An 18,091-nucleotide genomic window follows, 5' to 3' on the forward strand; every position below is an offset into this window, starting at 1 on the left:
AAGATTCCGCATTGGAAAAGACCCTGCAGTTCTAACGGTGTAGGCATTTTCAGAGAAGAGACAGAAGAGCTGTGCGGGAGGCAATGATGACATTCACTGAACGGCATTCATCTCGCATGTTGCCTCTGTGGGAGGACATGGCTGTGTATCTGTTGACACAGTCCCGGCCTCCAGAGGACGCTGGAGCAGCAGTGTGTCTGGAAGGCCCCCTCCGTCTGTGCAGCACCGCCCTGGGTCCGGAGCCCTGCGGGCCAGCTGCAGCTCAGCAAGAGCTTTAATTTAGAATTTCCTGAGCCACTTGCGGATCCAAAGTATTTCCTATGTGTTTCAAAATAATCATGGAAAAGGAACCAGAAACAGTCAGTCAGCTGTAAAAATGGAATGGTATCTAGCAACAGGGCCAGGCTACCCAAGGTGGTTGTCCTGCAGGGAATCAGTAACAAAGTGCCTTGGCAAGTTCCCTGTGCATTTCTATGGGGAGGGTGGAGGGGGGATTGGAAGCAGGAGAAGGTTCAGGGTTCTGGGAATAAACTGTGCAGGGTCAGTGAGTTACTCACCAGGCCATGGTTTCGGTGTGAGGACATTGTCTGGGTCTTGAGCTGGGATAAGGCTGGCTTAGGGGAAGAATATGGTATTTGAATATGGTGGGTGCGAACAGCTTTATTGGGATCTTCGGTGCAAGGGAGAAGAGGCAGAGATGATTACGTCATCTCTAATGTGCTTCCTTCGTTGCCATCTCTCAAGGCCATGTGTCATCTGGCCCTGCCTATCTGTGTGAGGGGGGTCCATCAAGAGGTAGTCTCTGAGGTCACTTGCCCCACATTCATCATGACCCAACCAATTGCTCCGATAGTTCCTGGTACCCTAAGCTTGTTCCTGTCGTAGGGATTTCATACTTGCTCTTCTCACTGACTGGAACATTCTCCCTGTGTGTCTGCACATATGTTTCTCATCACCTAAGTCTCAGCGTACATGTCGCTCCCTCAAAGTGGTTTCTCCTGATCACCCTACTAAAAACATTCTCCCATATGCTTGTTTGTCTCTGCGGCCTCTTTGTGTTATTCACAGTGAATATTATGACCCCTGTTTTTTTTTTAAAAAATATTTTTATTGATTTCAGAGAGGAAGGGAGAGGGAGAGAAAAAGAGAAACATCAATGATGAGAGAGAGTTATTGAATGGCTGCCTCCTGCATGCTCCACACTGGAGATTGAGCCCACAACCTGGGCATGTGCCCTGACCGGGAATGGAACGGTGACCTCTTGGTTCATAGGTCAACGCTCAACCACTGAGCCATGCTGGCTGGGCAGAACCTCTGATTTTTTATCTGTTTGGTTGTCTCACTTGTTTGTGGTGAGTCTTTACAAATAGACTCAAGTTGTTTCCTCATCATCTAGGACAGTGACTAGCTCATAGTAGATGCTTGGTGATGTTTGTTTTCAAGAGAGGGCGTGAGGGGGAAACTTGGTGATTGGGATTAGAAAAGGGAGGCCTGGTGAGCTTCTGGAATGGTTGTGATGGGGTCCAACCTACAGCCTCATCTCTTTGACTCTATGCTCCAATGGCGGAAACTGGATTCAGGATCATTTTCTACATGAGATTCTCCAGCTTCCTTTATGATGACGTTGGAGTGCAGACCTAAGTGCAGAAGCAGAAAGTTGGTCTGGCCAGTGATTTAGCACGTTGCTCGAGCCTTCAGAGCTCTTTTTCTTAAATCCCCTAGATGTTGCTCTATATAAACTAGTGCTATCAATGCCTTCATCAGTTGGTCAATTCTATTCTCTTGTAAAAGAGTGTCTAGAGAGAATGATGTCCCAGGTATGAATCAGGCTGAACCTTGTGCTTGTTAAGGTTCTGTGAATAGTCATTTAGCGTTGTGTTAGTAACCTTTCTTCTGTGGGTTGGGGGATGGGAGATTTAAATCTGTTTTTAGCCTTCGGTGAATACCCAGAAAATCCATTTGACCCAGTGTCTGCACTACAAAATCCTTTAAAGGTTGCTGTTGGTGGTTGTCACTCTCCATTATGTTGACATTAACAGGAAACCTGAAAAAGGAAAATGACAGGGATGCTTGGGTTCTGTGGCTGGATCAGGGGGTGGAGTGGCGGGGGAGGGGGGCTTTCCATTTTCATTTCAAGTGGCTGAAGGCAGACCATGGGAATGGCATTGTGCTGATGGTTGTGTGGTTTATATCTTGGCATTGTATACCCACGGTTAAGTGTTCAGTTGGCAAAGGACCTGGGTCATTGTCCTGACTGCCAGCTCTGAGTGTGGTTGTTTGGAAGGTCAAGGCTATGGGTTTGCTCCTACTCAAAGCACCTGTGCCCTGGCCTGGGTGGGCATCTTCATTTAAACTTTAGGTGTTTGAACATATCAGTAATTCTAGATGTTCAGATTTGGAGAACTTCTTACTGACTCAGGCCTCCCAGGGGCTGTGCTGGGACGGTGGGTAGCTGTCCATGCCGTTCCCTTTTGAATGTCAACGGGCAACTCAAAAGGAAGAAGCGAGCACAGGTCTGTATGGTCCGTCATGGATGTGGATGGAGTTGATTGGTTGTCCGTATTTAGGCACATGTCTTTGACTTCCATACCCAGACTATATCCCGGATGCTGTTCGCATGGACACTTCTGTCCCTTCCCCACTTCCATTCCTCAGAAGTTGCTCTTCTTGGTGGTAAATCCACTCAAGCAGGAAGGAAACACACAGGCTTGGAAGGGCTGCCTGGGCCAGAGGAGTCACTGATCTCTGGACTTGGAATTGGGAGGTTTAGGTTTAGGTTTTGCTTTTGCTGCTGCTGTGTGAGCTTGGACATGCTCCTATTGGCAAGAGCCAGTTTCACTCATTCCCTCTAAATTCTTTCAGCTTCTGTGGCGGCACCATTCAACTTACATGCCCATATGCTGGGAACCACGGTGAGTCAGCCACCGCTCAGTTATGGACATGGGAAATGTCCACTTTATGGAGTCTTGGCAGTGAAATGAGAATCTCGCCCCAGCTTCTATCTGCAGCCCTTTTTCGGCCTCTCTGGATTCCTCCCACCCTCCCTGTTTGTGTTGGTTCAGAAACACAAACTCATTTGGATAAGCAAAGGGTAACATCATTACAGAGGAGAGTTGATGTCCCCTAATCACTAGGTAAATGGAAATAGTGTGGGATCGGGCCGTTTGGAATTATCCAGCCCTTTCTGAGTTCTGTAAAGGCTACACGATCAACCCTTTGCTCACACTTTATCTTTCCTCCAGAGAGACCAGCACAGGCTGGCAGGTTCTGAATACTTGCACAAAACCTGATGCCTAATTAAACATCACAGTTTAAGTATATTGAGTTCACTACCCTATTTTTGAGAATAAAACCCGGCAGGCCTAAAGTACTATCTCATGGAGGAGTTATGTGTGGTATAGATATCTGATGAGCAAGCTGCCTTCTTGGGCCAACAAACAAGGAGTTAGATGGAGGATTACAGAGCAGAACCCTAGGCTCTCAAATGTAGAGTCCAGAAAGCAAGCAGGCCTACAGGGGCCTATGCCAGGCTGACAATGCTAAGCCACAAAGAGCTGCTGAGGAAACAGCCTCAAAGTACAGACGGAGCAGAGGCATGAAGGTTACACCAGGGCAGGCCTGTCAGCAGGATGGATGGAGAGTGGCCCCGGGACAGGGGGGAGGAAGTCACAGCGGGACCAGCGGGCAGCATGCTGTCAGAGTCCATCAGGAGAAGCCCAGGGAAAGACGTTTAATTTATGTTATTGTCAAACCTCATTTTGCTGGAATGTTTTGCAACATGGAATCTCTGGCTAACTACACTGTTAGTTTATTTAGAAAAGTCTTACTCTGATAACGCCACTTCCTGAAATACCAGTGCCTTAATGCGCATACTTTAGTCATCAAGAAAGGGATCCCTGATCCAGTCTCTTTGGGGACCGAAAGGGCACTGGAGGACTTACTGATGTAGTGATGTTTTAGTCACGAAATGTGATTGAGGAAAACAAAATAACACTTATTGTGACTCGGGGATGTGGCAGGTACTAGTATCTTGCTTGATGCTTATCCCACATCCTGATTCACTGCTTTCTCAGAGCAATTGTGTGCGTCAGAATTCAGACAAGACAGCGAATACACAGGAGACCCTGGATTGATATAAGGTGCCTTGAGCTCCAGATACATTCTATGCAATACAAGTATGATGTGAGCCACAAATGCAAGTCACAGTTTCCTAGCAGCCCAGAGAAAAATAAAATGAAACAGGTGAGATTGATTTTAATAATTCACTGAGCCCAAGAGCCCCAGGATCTTATCATTGCCATGTAATCCATGCACATTGTTCATGTGATCGGTTACTTTTCTTTTTCACACCGGCTATTGAAGTCCAGGTGTAGTTGACAGCACATTTCAGTTTTGACTTGGCACCTTCCAAGAGCTCGATGCCATGCATGCTGGTGGCCATGTGCTGGCCTGTGCTCCTGTGGGCCATGGTGTTCTTTCTCTCCATTGCCCCGGGGAGTGTGTTTATCTGGCTAAGTTCGGTGTCTCCCTTGAGACCTCATGTATGTCTAATTTATTAATGGAAGTGCTGGCTCATATTTTGAAAGCTCTTTACCAACCTCATGCCTTCATAGAAGAATGGCTGGATTATTACTTGGAATAATTCCTTTTTTTTTTCTCCTGGATTTTGCATTGCCCCTCCAGGTTTATTTCTCTACTTTTGGAGGACTGGGTAATGAATGGCCAAATCAGGCAGATTTCTATTTCTCAATAAGTATGTAGGAAATTATATTGTTAGGCTGTTGCTAGGGAAGCATTAAACACGGTTGGGGAAAATAGCCTTTGGTGTCTTGGTTAAAAGGACAAACATCAGTGCGAGAATTAGAGAAGACATGCAGAAAAATGCTGCTATCAAATTATAAAATTCATCAAAGTCAGGGTCTTCACCACATTTTTAAAGTTTCTTTTTCTAGCTATAAAAGTAATATAGAAAGTAGAATAAAGTAGATAAAAGAAAAAAATTGCCAATTTCACTTTCTCTAATGAACTTCTAAGAAGTTTCAGATCTGACGTGGGGATGCCTTGTTATTTTGTGGGACCCCTTGTCCCTTAGAGGCAGGAGAGCACCTTACTCCAGAATAGTGTTTCCTTTAAGAAGCAAAATTTGCCCCATTTTGACACGTGTTCGCTTTGGGGTTTGGAGGTGGTAAAGATGCCGGGGAAAGTGCAGAGGTTGGGAAAGAACAAATGTCTAAGTTAATGTGAGCCTGTCGTGGATGGTATGTCCCTTGAATGAATGAAGGGGCCCCGCAAGGAAAGCTGGGAAACGATGAGTCCGGTATTTTTGTGGGATTCAGGTCTCCCATCAGAACCACACCCTGGCCTCGGTCCGTGGCCTCGGGCGCCCTGGACTGTGGCCTGGCCCTGCACAGTTGGGCTCCAGTTCTCCTGGGAATGACTTTCTCTTGTCCCGAGACACTCCTGCGAGGACATTCCAGATCGTGGCTCCTTTGTGGTCATTGAACCTCCAGCGTTTGAAATCCCCCCTCTCCCCCGACAGGTAACTCCTCCACTGAGTGAGGAGGTGCGACCAGGCGCCCAGAGGCTGCCCGAGACTGACGTGGTCCTTCCCAGTGTCTGCTCCTCACTCAGGCCCATCCTGTGTGAGGGGGTCTATGCTGTGTGAGGGGGTCCATCCTGTGTGAGGGGTCCATCCTGTGTGAGGGGTCCATCCTGTGTGAGGGGGTCCATCCTGTGTGAGGGGTCCATCCTGTGTGAGGGGTCCATCCTGTGTGAGGGGGTCCATCCTGTGTGAGGGGTCCATCCTGTGTGAGGGGTCCATCCTGTGTGAGGGGGTCCATCCTGTGTGAGGGGTCCATCCTGTGTGAGGGGTCCATCCTGTGTGAGGGGGTCCATCCTGTGTGAGGGGTCCATCCTGTGTGAGGGGTCCATCCTGTGTGAGGGGGTCCATCCTGTGTGAGGGGTCCATCCTGTGTGAGGGGGTCCATCCTGTGTGAGGGGGTCCATCCTGTGTGAGGGGGACCATCCTGTGTGAGGGGGGGTCTATGCTGTGTGAGGGGGTCCATCCTGTGTGACGGGGGCCCAGGGCACCTTTGGAACCTGTCATCAGGCCCATGAAGGGCCCAGTGTCTTGTCAACCTTGGTGTTGCCTTTGTCTTCATGCATCGATTTAAGACCAGCTCAGCATTTACTCATTACTGGGTCCTGGGGACCCAAAGGAGCCCTTGGGTGGTGTATGCACTTCCCGCTTCGCTAGAGCTCTCCTCTCTGTTACCGCCCCCAAGTCAGACCCATGTGTAGTGACTGAAAGACAAAACTCGGATTAGATTCACTAGTAGAATGTGAGCATGACTTTGTTTCTGTTTCGTTTACTGCTCTGTGCACCCCCACAAGTGAACATGAAGTGAGAGAATCCGTGTGCTCATTCTGCATGTGTACTGCATGCTAAGAAACCCCAGGGCCGTGAGGTACATGGACGAGTGAGACGCTGGTCCTGCCCAGCCTTGCGGAGAGAGGCTTCCCTCCCAGAGCAGGCCGGTCCGGGCAGAAGAAATGAAATGAAGCGCAGAGCTGTGAGCGCAGAGAACTGACGAATCCATTTTATCTGTTACGTTCAATAACAGGTAACATTTTGCCTTTGGTTCGTAATAAGAACAATATATTCTGATCTTTACTAGAAAAAAAACAACTACAGAATCTCTCTTTTTAGCACAAGAGCAAAGTGACCCCTGATTGCAGCTGGCCCGATGCCCCTCAGGGAATTTATGTCCCCCGAGTCCCTCTGCCCTGACGCGCTGGTCAGTCCGGGCGGTCGCAGAGGCCCGAAGGGAAAAGGTGCTCAGTGTCTATAGACTATTTCAGAAAGCAGATTCTCTGACACCCGGGGAAGCTACAGACTCCGTAGCATTTCCTCCTTGATGGAAAGTAAAGAGAGCATTTGGTGAGCACAGTGAGGCTGGATTTTACCCTGAAAAGTGACACAAAAGATACTGTAAACTAGGGACCTTGCAGAAACCCACCCCTACCCTAGGACCCAAAACTTCGCCATCTGTGTGAAGAGCTTTTACAGAATGTTTACAGAAAGTTCTCAGAGGCTGAAGAGGAAAAAGGAGAAATTCAGTGAGGGAGGCGCGAGGGTGGGAGGGGGAAAGAGCCGAATGCTTAGGACATGGCTTCTCAGAGCTCTGGGTCTGGGTTCGGGGTTCGGGGTTCGAGGTGGGGGGCGCTAAGGACAAGTCTCTGAGGTCACAGCAAGTGCAAAGTTGAAAGCAGTCACCTACAGAACGCTGACACTCTGACACGGCCATTCCCCGTGCAGCGTGTCCTAGAAACCAAACCAAACCAGCCAGCCACCAAAGAAGCCCCACAGAGGAGAGTGTAAGGAAACGCACCTCTTTTAGCCCCGTGCTGGGCAGGGAGGGCCGTGGATGCTGGGAGGAAACCAGAACGTTTTGAAACCTGCACGAATGTAAATACTATATTTATAATAAATTGGCATGCGGGAAGTTATATGTGTATGAAAGTCAGCACTAGGTAGAGGGAACGAACTGCAAATCATGCCCTTGAGTATCTATGTGCCGGAAGCCGGTCCATCCTTGCTGCTTGACACAGTCGCTGCAGGGAAGAAACATCTGCACAGCATATGTTTCAAGGGACCTGGCGTATATGGCATACTGTTCTTAATATGTTTGCTCACCTTCTTGGCGCTATGTGTTTTAACCAAGGTCACCTCTCTGAGAAAGGTTGTTTCCCCAGGTAGGGATTTTCCCCTAAAGTTAGGGAGGGAATAAAACCCCTTAACTAAGTGCCAGGCGGGTAATTAATCACTTTAACTATGAACAATAACCCTTAAGCTACATAATCTTTACTCCCTGGAATGGAGATAAGAAACGCCCTAACCTTTGGAATAGAAATTGATAGGATTAAAACCAACTGGTATAAATACAGATGTAACAGAACCTAGACAGAACTTGGCTGGAGATCCTGGACAGAACCTGGGTAGAGAACCCAACTATGCTGATCAACTGAATGCTGCCTCCGTGTCATTCCTTCTACGCCGACTCTGTCCACACCTTTGGGGACCCCTGGACTTGCTGGGGCTGGACCCCAACATCTATGTATATAACATACCCATCGGTGTGTAACTAGGACCACATGTAAATATGGCCTCTCTGACTTCCTTTGAAAGTAAACCTCATTGGGGTGGAGTGGCTCCGTTGCTTTCTGCTCGGAGATGGGCGGCTGGTTTCGCAAGGTCCCTGTGAGGTGTTGTCTGAGCACTGCCCGCAAAGTCGTCTTTCTTCTCACCGTCCAGCCTGACTCTTGCTGCCTTGCCAAGTTACCATTTATTAGGCAGGATGTTTGGTTTCCTGGGGACTCTGGGGAGTGAGCTTAGACCTGTTTTGCCCTGGGATCAAGTTGGTGAAATGAAATCTGTGATCTGCCAGCTCCTTACTAACAGGCATACTGTTCCTCTGAGTTGGGAAACCAGCAGTGCAGCAGGTGTCACTCAGAACGTTCTTGCTGCGTTTCAAAGCGCATGTGAATTGAGGTTCCCTAGCATGAGTCGTGTTTCCTTCCATCTCCATGAAACCGTGTGCCTTCCGATCTCTCCAGAAGACCAGGCAGGCCGTGCCTAAAGCCAACTGTCTGCAGTGAGTGCTCAGCCTTCACAGGCCGCAGCAGTCCTGCTTCTCCAGGGGAAGGCTGGGTGTGAGGCAGCAGGAGAGACCTCGGGGAGGGGGCGTTGAGGGAGGGTCGGAGGCAGAGCCTTAAGGAATGAATTCCAGGAAGAAGAGGTAGCCCCATTGCCCATGCCAGAGGCTTCTGGATGCTCCAGAGCCCCCTCCAAGTCCAGGAAACTTGGCCATTTCAGAGCTTTCCGCTCTGTGTTCACTTTCCTCACTCCTGGTACCCCTGGAGCCTCCTCCATGCAGCCTCCTCAAGGCACAGCCCCGCCGGCTTGCAGATGACCCTGTCCCTGGGCCTGAGCGAGGCAGCAGTGAGAGGCGAGAGCGATGTGAGTGCTGCCGCAGCATGTGGGGAAGGAAACAGTCTCAGTTCTTTGTCTTCTGCAGGGATCTCGGGACCGCTGCTCAGTTAGTGCAGGCGCCAGCACGATACCCGCACTTTCCCAGCTGCAGGAACGTCAGCTCTGTCTTGGGCGGTACAGTGTCCTCCCTTCACCTGTCCTTTGGGCTGGATTTCTCCCCTGAAGACACTCTTCACCCTCTGGGTGTGGAGAATTCTCTAATTGAAACAAGTCACCTCCTGGGGAACAGGAGACAGTTGTTGCAGTTTGCATTGTGATTCAGACATTGGTTCCAGTTCATCTCGCTTTTCCCTCACCCACACATCAAACATTCACTGGGTGCCACTGTTTGCCAAACATGGTATTGGACACTGGGTGCAAAGCTAAAGGAGATGCCCTTCTGGCCCTTTAGGGATTTAAAGCCTATTTGGACTCGAGTGCAGGAAATGACAGCAGTCTGGGAAGTGCTGGGATCCAAAAGTTATTCCCACCCAGAGAGGCGCACTGTGTGTGTGTGTGTGTGTGAGTGTGTGTGTGTGTGTGTGTGTGTGTGAGTGTGTGTGTGTGTGTGTGTGTGTGTGTGTGTGTGTGTGTGTGTGTGAGAGAGAGAGAGAGAGAGAGGTATGGACTGAATGTGTCTTCCCAAATGTCCTGTGTTGAGGCTCTGACCCCCATTGCAACTGTATTGGGACATGGGGCTTTTAGGAGGCAACTAAGGTTACATGAGGTCATCAGGGTGAGGTCCTAAGCCAGTTGGGTTGGTAGCCTCACAACAAGAGGACAAGAAAGTGATCTCTCTCTCTCCACATGCACACCTGGGGAGACAGTGTCGGCACACACTGGGGAGCCAGGAAGAGGGCTTTCACTAGACCCCAGCCTTGCTGGCCTCCTGGTCTTGGGCTTCTGGCCTCCCGAACTGTGAGAAAATAAGTGTCTGGTGTTTGAGCCACTCAGTCTGTGGCATTTTGTTACAGCAGCCGGAGCAGTCTAAGCCAGTCTATGTGTGTGGAGGGAGGGAGGTGCCAGGAGAGCTTCTCAGAGCTGCTGGCACCTCCCCTGCCCCTGAAGAACTGTCTGCCTTTGTCATCAGGCCCTGAAGATACATGTGTACGGCTGGCCTCTCGAACTTTCTAGTGTGTCTTAGCAGAAGCGTTTCTTCTGTCAAGTCTGGGATGACTTCATCAGGACTCAGCAAAGTCAGCCTAGATGCGCAACCCTCTCTCCCAATTCAGTCTCATCGGGGCCCAATTCAAAGCCCACCACGTCCGCAAACCTCTGGCGCTGTCCGTAATGGAACTGATGTCTCTCTCTTGGGGAGTTAGTCTAAGCCTGATAATGACGCTGTCATGTGTTCATTGCCACATTAGATAGACGGCTGTTCTATACACGCCAGGATCTTGTCACATCTTTGCCTCTCTTCATAGGCAGGTAGAGCAGGGCTGACCGGACCCATGCAGCCTGGTCCATAAATGTCCGTTGTTGCTGTAGTGGGATCAGACAGACTTGACTGGCCTCAGGCTCTGACGTGTACTATGTGACTTTAGGAAAATTCCTAATCTCTGAGCCTCGGTTTCCCCATCTATGCAATGGTGATGAGACTAGCGTGTATCTCATAAATTTGCTGGCACAGTTGAATGAGATCTTGTGTATAGAGAGTGCTTAGCACAAGATCTGGCCTTTAGCAAGTGCTTAGTGTAGGTTTTGTTGAAAATTTAACAATAGATGTCTGTCTTCCCCAGAGCCCCGTCTCTCATTTTCACATTCCCCCTGCATGACTGTTTACCGTGTAACTCACCTGATCATTGACTGGAAAAATGGAAATAACCTGATGGCCTCTAAAGATAGTTTTCCCCTCTTTAAACTCTCTCAACATTGGGAAGATAAAAAGCAGAGGAGGGGGATTAAAGGAGAAGTGAGAAAAAGAAAGAAAAGATGGCGGGAAGCAGAGCAATCACCTTTATCCTACCAGCCCTCTGCCAGCTTCTAACCTTAGAGCCCTGAGGGCCTGAGAGGAGAGGGGACCACAGCTGACCAGGGACCCCAGGCTGCAGCCTGGAGCGCAGGGATCTGCTTTAACAAAGGGGCTGCCTATGGCAGGGTCCCTGCGATTGCCGATTGCTGTGAGCTGAAGCCTCGGAGAGGATCCAGCACCGAGGGGGCGGCCGCCCAGCCCGCAGGCCCCGTGAGAGGACCAGACATGTTCACCAAAGGCTGTGTGAGGGCGCAAGGGTGCGGACGCTCATCTGCTGGTCTGAGTACATTAGCTCTGGAGACCTGTGAGCATCCTGGAAGTTTGGAGGACATCTGTCCCCACATGTCAAGGACAGGAGAGGACTGAGAGAAGACCATTGCACCTAATCGTGCTGATAGGATTCCTCCACTTGGCCCCGTCTGCGAACAACCTTCGGAAACACAGGCCCCATGGGGCTCGAGCGTGGCTTGCTCCTGGCTTGCACAGAGAGATTTGGAAACGATTGTAGTTTGAGAACTTTCCCCTGAGCTTCAAAGGAATGAGAGGGTAACAGACAGGGCAGTAGGTAGAGGTGAAGAATTAGAAACCAATAAAGTTTCTGGGGTTTTCTTAGGGAAGTCATACTTATCCACGCAAGGTAAGTGAGAATGGAAATATGAGTTGTTCTACCACAGATGAAGTTAACCATCTCCCTCTCTCTAAGCCTTCATAGGACTTCCCTCCAAAGCTTACACAACCCTAGATTATTTCCCCAAAGTCTTACATCAAAGTATTGCTTTGTTATTTTCAAGAAAATTCACAATAATAGCATTTGAATAGACTTAGACCTATGATTATGTCTCATTTTTTGTAACTATTACTCAGCGTGTTCTATTTCACGCAGACAGCGGAACTGAGGAACTGGGAAGGTTATGTTGCAAATCAGTGTAATCAACTCGACGACGCAAAGAGCGCGGTAGCCACCTGCAGGAAGGGGCCTGGATTTAGATTCAAAGAGCAGGAACAGGCTAATGAGGGGAAGGGACAGTGGAGGGGTTTCAGCTCAGGCAGGAGGGAACTGACTAACGGAACCAGATGCCTGTGAGGAGGTGAGTGCCCCACCACCGGAGGTATGCAAGCTGAGGCTGGGTGGCCATCGCTGGAGACTAGGAAGGAGATGTGAGCTTTGCTACCCTGCTCCCAGGTCCTGCCCCTGGCAGTGTCCAGGGTGCTGATCGGGGTGCAGGGGTTGGGGGTCTGGGAGGTGTGTGGCAGATAGAAATATTCAAGGACTGAGACTCTGCTTCCCTGTCAGCCCAGGCTTCTTTCCTTCTTTGTTCTCCTGGTAAATTTATCCTTCATCAACTTCCTAAGCCAGCGATTTTCAACCTTTCTCATATCATGGCACACATAAGCTAATTTCTAGAATTCTGCGGCACACCAAAAGTATATTATATTTTTTGCCAACCTGACAAAGGACATCAGTATAATTTTGATTCATGTACACTGGCCGGCTGTTGTGTAGAAATCGCTGTCCTGAGCCTCTGGGAGCTCACTGAAGCCTCTTATAGTAGACCCACCGCCACTCGAGCTAAGCTTCCTGATGGTTGAAGTAACACTTCATTCCGCTTGGTTTTAAACAGACCTCTTCCAAGCTGCAAGGAGGGGCTCCCTCGCGACAGGAATCCGGGATTGTTGAGAATGATTCTAATTTTCCTCATGGTTCTGTAGCCTCTCCTAGGTTTTGCCTTCTCAACCATGGTCCTGGTTTATGAAATGCTGTTCCTACTGAAAGCTGTTAGTCGCCCTGGAAATTGCCCTGTCCTTCGCTGGGTCTTTTCCGGCTCCCTTTCCATTTTTTGGAAGTAGGATGTCCTGAACCTCATGTAGCTTTTCCAGCTTTCCTGCTCTCCAGTTTTACGTTGTTTACTCTGGGAGACAGTGTGGTGCCTAGGGAAATGCGTGATTCTTAGGGCGCAGGAAATCCTGCATCTTACGCAGACTTTGTGTAGCCAGCCACTTTGAACATCAGTGTCTCCATTTGCAAAATGGAGATAGCAATACGCACTTCAGACATGGGTGAGGGTGCCAACTTGGCATTTTGAAGCCGACTACGTTGCCTTGGACAGTAGGCACTGAGTAATTTAGAGGAGGAGAAGGAGAGAAAGAGAACGCTCCCAATCTTGGTGCTACTGTCTTATTAATTGTGAAGGACCTGTTTCATGAAATAAGTAACAATTATTTCAAAGCAGCAATGTTGAACTTCCCTGTATGATTCAAATTTCAGTTATCTTGGTCATATTCATTTACATTGGTCCCTTCTTCCATTTCAGCCATGTCTATAAGAACGTACCTTCATACATCATTAACCACAAATTAAATTTATGGCCTTGCATCTTTACAAATGTAAGTGGGTACTATTGGAGAGAGACACAGAATTAACGGACTGCCTTCTGTTTAATGTGTAGACAGCCGTGGCACCTCCCAGACGCTAGAGCTGCAGCGAGAGCAGTGGGAGAGGAGCACCCGGCCCAGCAGGCGCATCTCCCGGCGCTCCATCAGCCGGGAGAGATGGGTGGAGACGCTGGTGGTGGCTGACACCAAGATGGTTGAGTATCATGGCAGCGAGAACGTGGAGTCCTATATCCTCACCATCATGAACATGGTATGTCGGCTTCGTGGGGGACACGGCATTAAAAATGCTCCGCACTCCACAAATGAGAGAGACCTTCCTTTATGGTTGTGCGTTTAACATAGAGAGATGAATCTATTCCCCGTGGAAGTGATGAGAGATGGAAATTCAGGACATATTAGTCTTTCTCTTAAAAATGTGTGTCCTGGGATGATTTGTAATTTATCAGTTACATTTTCTACTAAGTATTTATCAAGTGACTCGATCCTTTCAGTATGACTTTATTTTATTGATGTCCATCAGTGCACATATGAGTAAACAGAGGCACAAAGAACTAGAACATGATTTCCTCAAGGTGGTTAGAGCTAGACTTAGAAGAGTTAATGACCCTGGATTTCCAGCTTCCCTTTTGCACAATTGATGTTTTCTAGTTTCCCAGAAAGTGTTAGTCCTGTTGAGATGGGGAAAGACATTTGCTGAGTCACTGATAGTAAGAGAAGAAGACCCTGGGTCAGGGACAGGGGCAAAGAGAAGAAATGCGCCAACCCCTCAAGCACACAGCCGATCAATGACCTTGGAAAGGCTGTCTTTACAGTAAATTTCACAATGTGGGTTGGGCTGGAGGCCTACCTCACTCTTCATTCCAGCAAAACTGCTTGACCTATAAGATTACATCTTCTTCCCTCCTCTCCCCCCGGCATTTATCTGTTACCAATTCATATGGGCTAATGGGTTTCCATTTCTGACCCTAGGTCACTGGGTTGTTCCATAACCCAAGCATCGGCAATGCAATTCACATTGTTGTGGTTCGTCTCGTTCTACTTGAAGAGGAAGAGGTAAGGGATAGTTTTCCCTCCACTCTTCTTACCTGTACCTTTGTACTCCCTGCTTCTTTTCTTCAGTAAACCAGTGAATGGACAAGAGAGAGGGCACCAGAAAGGTGGGAATCCGGTGACGTCAGCTTTCTCACCACGTCCTGCAGAGCCGTTCATGGTCTTTCTGGTCTTTCCTTCTGTTCCCCCTTTGCCTTTTTTCCTGCCCTCACCCTCACCCTCACCGAACTCGGGTTAGGCGGGTTACTGGCTTGTCTGCGCCTCCATATCTTTGTTTTATAAAATGGGGATGATACCCTCTACTGCCTGGAACTGCTGGGAGAATCAGATGTGTTAATCCATGTAATAGCATCGTATCTGGCTTTAGAACCCAGTCAATGAATGGTCCTTGTTAGTATCATTTTTATGATTCTTATCATTATCAGCACCATCATTTAGGTCCCACAACAACTCTATAGACTCATTAACTATTATTAGCTCATTTCTCAGATGAGAAAACTTGCCAGAGGCCTAAAGGGTGAGATTAGGGTCCTAAGAGGTTGGAGACTTCTTTAAAGCCCAGTATAGGGACAGTATTGGGAGGGCAGGGAAGGAGCTGGAATAAAGCCAGGTGGGTCCCATGTCACTGTGCCATCCAGGTGTCATGCTGGCTTGCAGGAGCAGCAGAAGGCTGACAGGCAGGAAGGAAATGAATGTTATCACGGAGAATGGCCCTCTTGGGCTCAGAGAGGTTTTGTGTTGGGTTCACTTCTGTGAGACTCTGGAGTTGAAAAGCCTGCTCACTTTGGGAATCCAGGCTGACAATTTCCCATCTCCAGGGTGATTTGTGGTTCTACAATAACCTCTGTAACTTCTGCTCTTTCGGGATAAATGTTAATAATATTAACAAAGAATTTGAAGGCTGGTCCCTTTTTTAAATGAAAGACCAATATCTTTTCCTCTGATAGTTTGGTGAGTTATTCCTTAAGCACATGGGAAGTTTTCAGATTAAACTTTTTACTGCTTTTCTCTTCTCTGCTCATTCTCTTTCTTCCAGGAACCCAAGCCTGGCTAGGAGCATGTTCAGATTGTGTATTGAGTCAAAAGCTGCTACCAGCAGGACTTCTCAAAGAAATCAAGACAAGATTTTTTTTTTCATTACAAAGAGCTTAAAAGGGACAGAACAACTTATAATAAAAGCCATGTACTTGGCAAAATCATTTTCTCTTTCCCATTTGGGCCTATTTCTGTGAGCTGTCGTTGATTTCCTCTGGGTCACCTCCCTGCTCCATGAGGTCACCTGCTCTAATGCATAGGAAAGGGGGAGTGGGAAGTGAATTGGACTCACTTGAGAAAATGAGCTGAGAAAAAAAAATGATGCAAGAACAAAAAGGAAAATCTATTTTTGTTTATAAAGGAAATGGGGAAAAATTCGTGCGGATGGGGGTTTGTTTTGGCAAGCTCAAATAATCCGGAGGTTGCTTTATGGAAATTGTTTAGCGCAAGCCTCCCCAGGCTCGCTGTGAGCCAGCGTGGTCTGCAGTGCATCTGCGTCTTGTGCAGGCCGAGGGCTGCTCCGCAGTGAGGCTCAGCTAATGACTCTTCCCAAGGCACCTGTGGTCAACTGCATTCAAAAACCTAAATGAGTACGTGCTCTTTGGATTTAACCTCTTAGGAGATTTGAGATTTAGAGGCTGAGGGGACGGGAAAAAATCGTGCACTAGTAAAACTTCCCGGAAGAGCCATGACATTTAGTAGAAAAGCAGTGAGGGATCCCTAAGACCATGCCACTGAACTTGTGTTGCATGCCCCACCTTGTAGAGGGAAATTCTACACAGGGGCAGGTACCCAGCAGCAGTGATCCACAGCCCAGCCGTGTGTGTTGTTGCTTTGCTTATAAGAGGAACAAACAAAAGCAGCAGGGAGAAATCATGGGTGTTGAGTAAGTTAAAGAGGAGAAAGAGAGGAGAGAGAGATATTCTGGGTAGAGGGAGCAGCTTGAAGAGAGCAAGGTAACAAATAGCATGGGGTGTGGGAATGAGGGCTGGGGCCAGTGGTAGTAGAAGCATTTTGAAGGTTGCTAGAGCATAAACTGTGAGGTGGCAAAAGAAGGGAGAGCTTCCCCGAGGCTAGACTTTGAAGGGTCTTGAGTCCTGGGTCATGTTATAGGTAGACTTTGGTTTTGATTAGGTTGACGTAGCAACAGCAAGGAGGATGGAATGGAAGAGAACAAGGAAACGAGGAGAGCACTTAAGAGATGCTTCATGCCTAAGTCACAGCATGAAGTGACGAGGGTCTGAGCTAGGGTGGTTGGGGGTAAAGATGAAGAGGAGGTAGAATGAGCAGCCCGGGAGGCCACATTGGGATGCAGGATATGAAGGAGAGGAGGACAGACACTGGTGTTTTTAGATTGGGACGCTGGGTTGATGGTGGTTCCTGGGACTAAGCCCGGGGATACAGGGAGAGCAGCAGGTCAGCATGCCGGGGAGGAATATCCGGGATGCTGAGATGGGGGTACCTGTGGTGCCATCTAGAAGGAGATGTCCATCAAGAGATTTGGATACATGAATCTGAACATGAGATTTGGAATGAGGTATGGAACAGCATATAGGTGATTTCCCAAAATAGGACTGTGACTGAGAAGGAATTAAGCAATGAGCCAACAGAAGAGCACATGGAGGGGCCTGAGAAGTGAACAGTGATAGGAGGAGGACAGAGCGTGGTGATCGCGGAAGTAGAGGATCTACTTGTGGAAGTGAGAGGTGGAGAATAAGCGATAATCCTCGTCATCCATTGGGGAGTTGCTGAAGCTCTCCAGTTACTCAAAGCAAACACATGTAAAGAAGCCTTCAATTGTTTGGGAACCACTTGTCCTCAACTAGTAGCTGCAAACCTGGGACCTACTCTGCCAAAACCTGCTGTGTGACTTGGTTAAGGTCCTGCCCCTCCCTGGCCCGGATTTTCTCATCATTTAAATGAGCGGATTGGAGGCATAGTTCCTAAGGTCCTTCGGGGAAATGGGCTCTTCCTGATGCTGGGAAACTAGAAGCAGAGTTCATGCAGCAACATCTGGAAAAGGACTCTTTTTCTCATGCTGAGGCTATGTCCTTGCTGACGCTGAATTTGGCTCAGGAACAAGGAGAGAGGATGCTACCCTTTATACCTCCTGCCTCCCGACCTGACCCTGGGGAAGCATTAATCTCATTACCATCTCTGTAACTGTCATGTCAAGAATGCTATAAAATGGAATCATCCAGTGTGCACCTCTTGAGATTAGATTTTTTTCAGTCGGCATCACTTCCTTGAGATCCATCTAAATGTGTGTCTCGAGTGTATCAACACTCACTTTTCCTTACACGGACACGCGTGGTTTGGTGTAAGGTCTTCCGATGCTGTGAGTCCAGCCCATGTTTCACAGGACATTGTAGGGAGGCCGGTCCCAGTTAGAACCACAGGTTCCTCTAGGAGCCCTTGTTCTCATTGCCTTTGTCAGTATCTGACCTGAGTGAACTTCAGCTTGTTCTTCAGTAATGAACATAACAATGCTTTCTTTACAAATAATGCTGAGAAGGTGCAATTAAATGAAAGAATATGTGTAAAAATCTGTCACATAATAAATGACTAAGAAATGTTTCCTTCCTGTTTTTTCCCCTCCTTCCCTCTTT

At 48.3% G+C, this 18,091-nt stretch overlaps 1 protein-coding gene across 1 annotated transcript in view; it reads left to right on the top strand.

Annotated features, from left to right (window-relative positions):
* Positions 1 to 18,091, top strand: part of ADAMTS12 (ADAM metallopeptidase with thrombospondin type 1 motif 12) — a gene marked incomplete at its 5' end in the record, with an annotated part of 188,196 nt that overhangs the window by 88,221 nt on the left and 81,884 nt on the right. Inside the window, 2 exons of the mRNA XM_006761798.2 lie at positions 13,451 to 13,647; positions 14,367 to 14,450. Coding sequence (XP_006761861.1) covers positions 13,451 to 13,647; positions 14,367 to 14,450 — 281 coding nt within the window. The remainder of the gene's footprint in view (positions 1 to 13,450; positions 13,648 to 14,366; positions 14,451 to 18,091) is intronic.

The sequence above is a fragment of the Myotis davidii genome, unplaced genomic scaffold (assembly GCF_000327345.1).
Source record: "Myotis davidii unplaced genomic scaffold, ASM32734v1 scaffold496, whole genome shotgun sequence".
In the NCBI taxonomy this organism is placed as follows: domain Eukaryota; kingdom Metazoa; phylum Chordata; class Mammalia; order Chiroptera; family Vespertilionidae; genus Myotis; species Myotis davidii.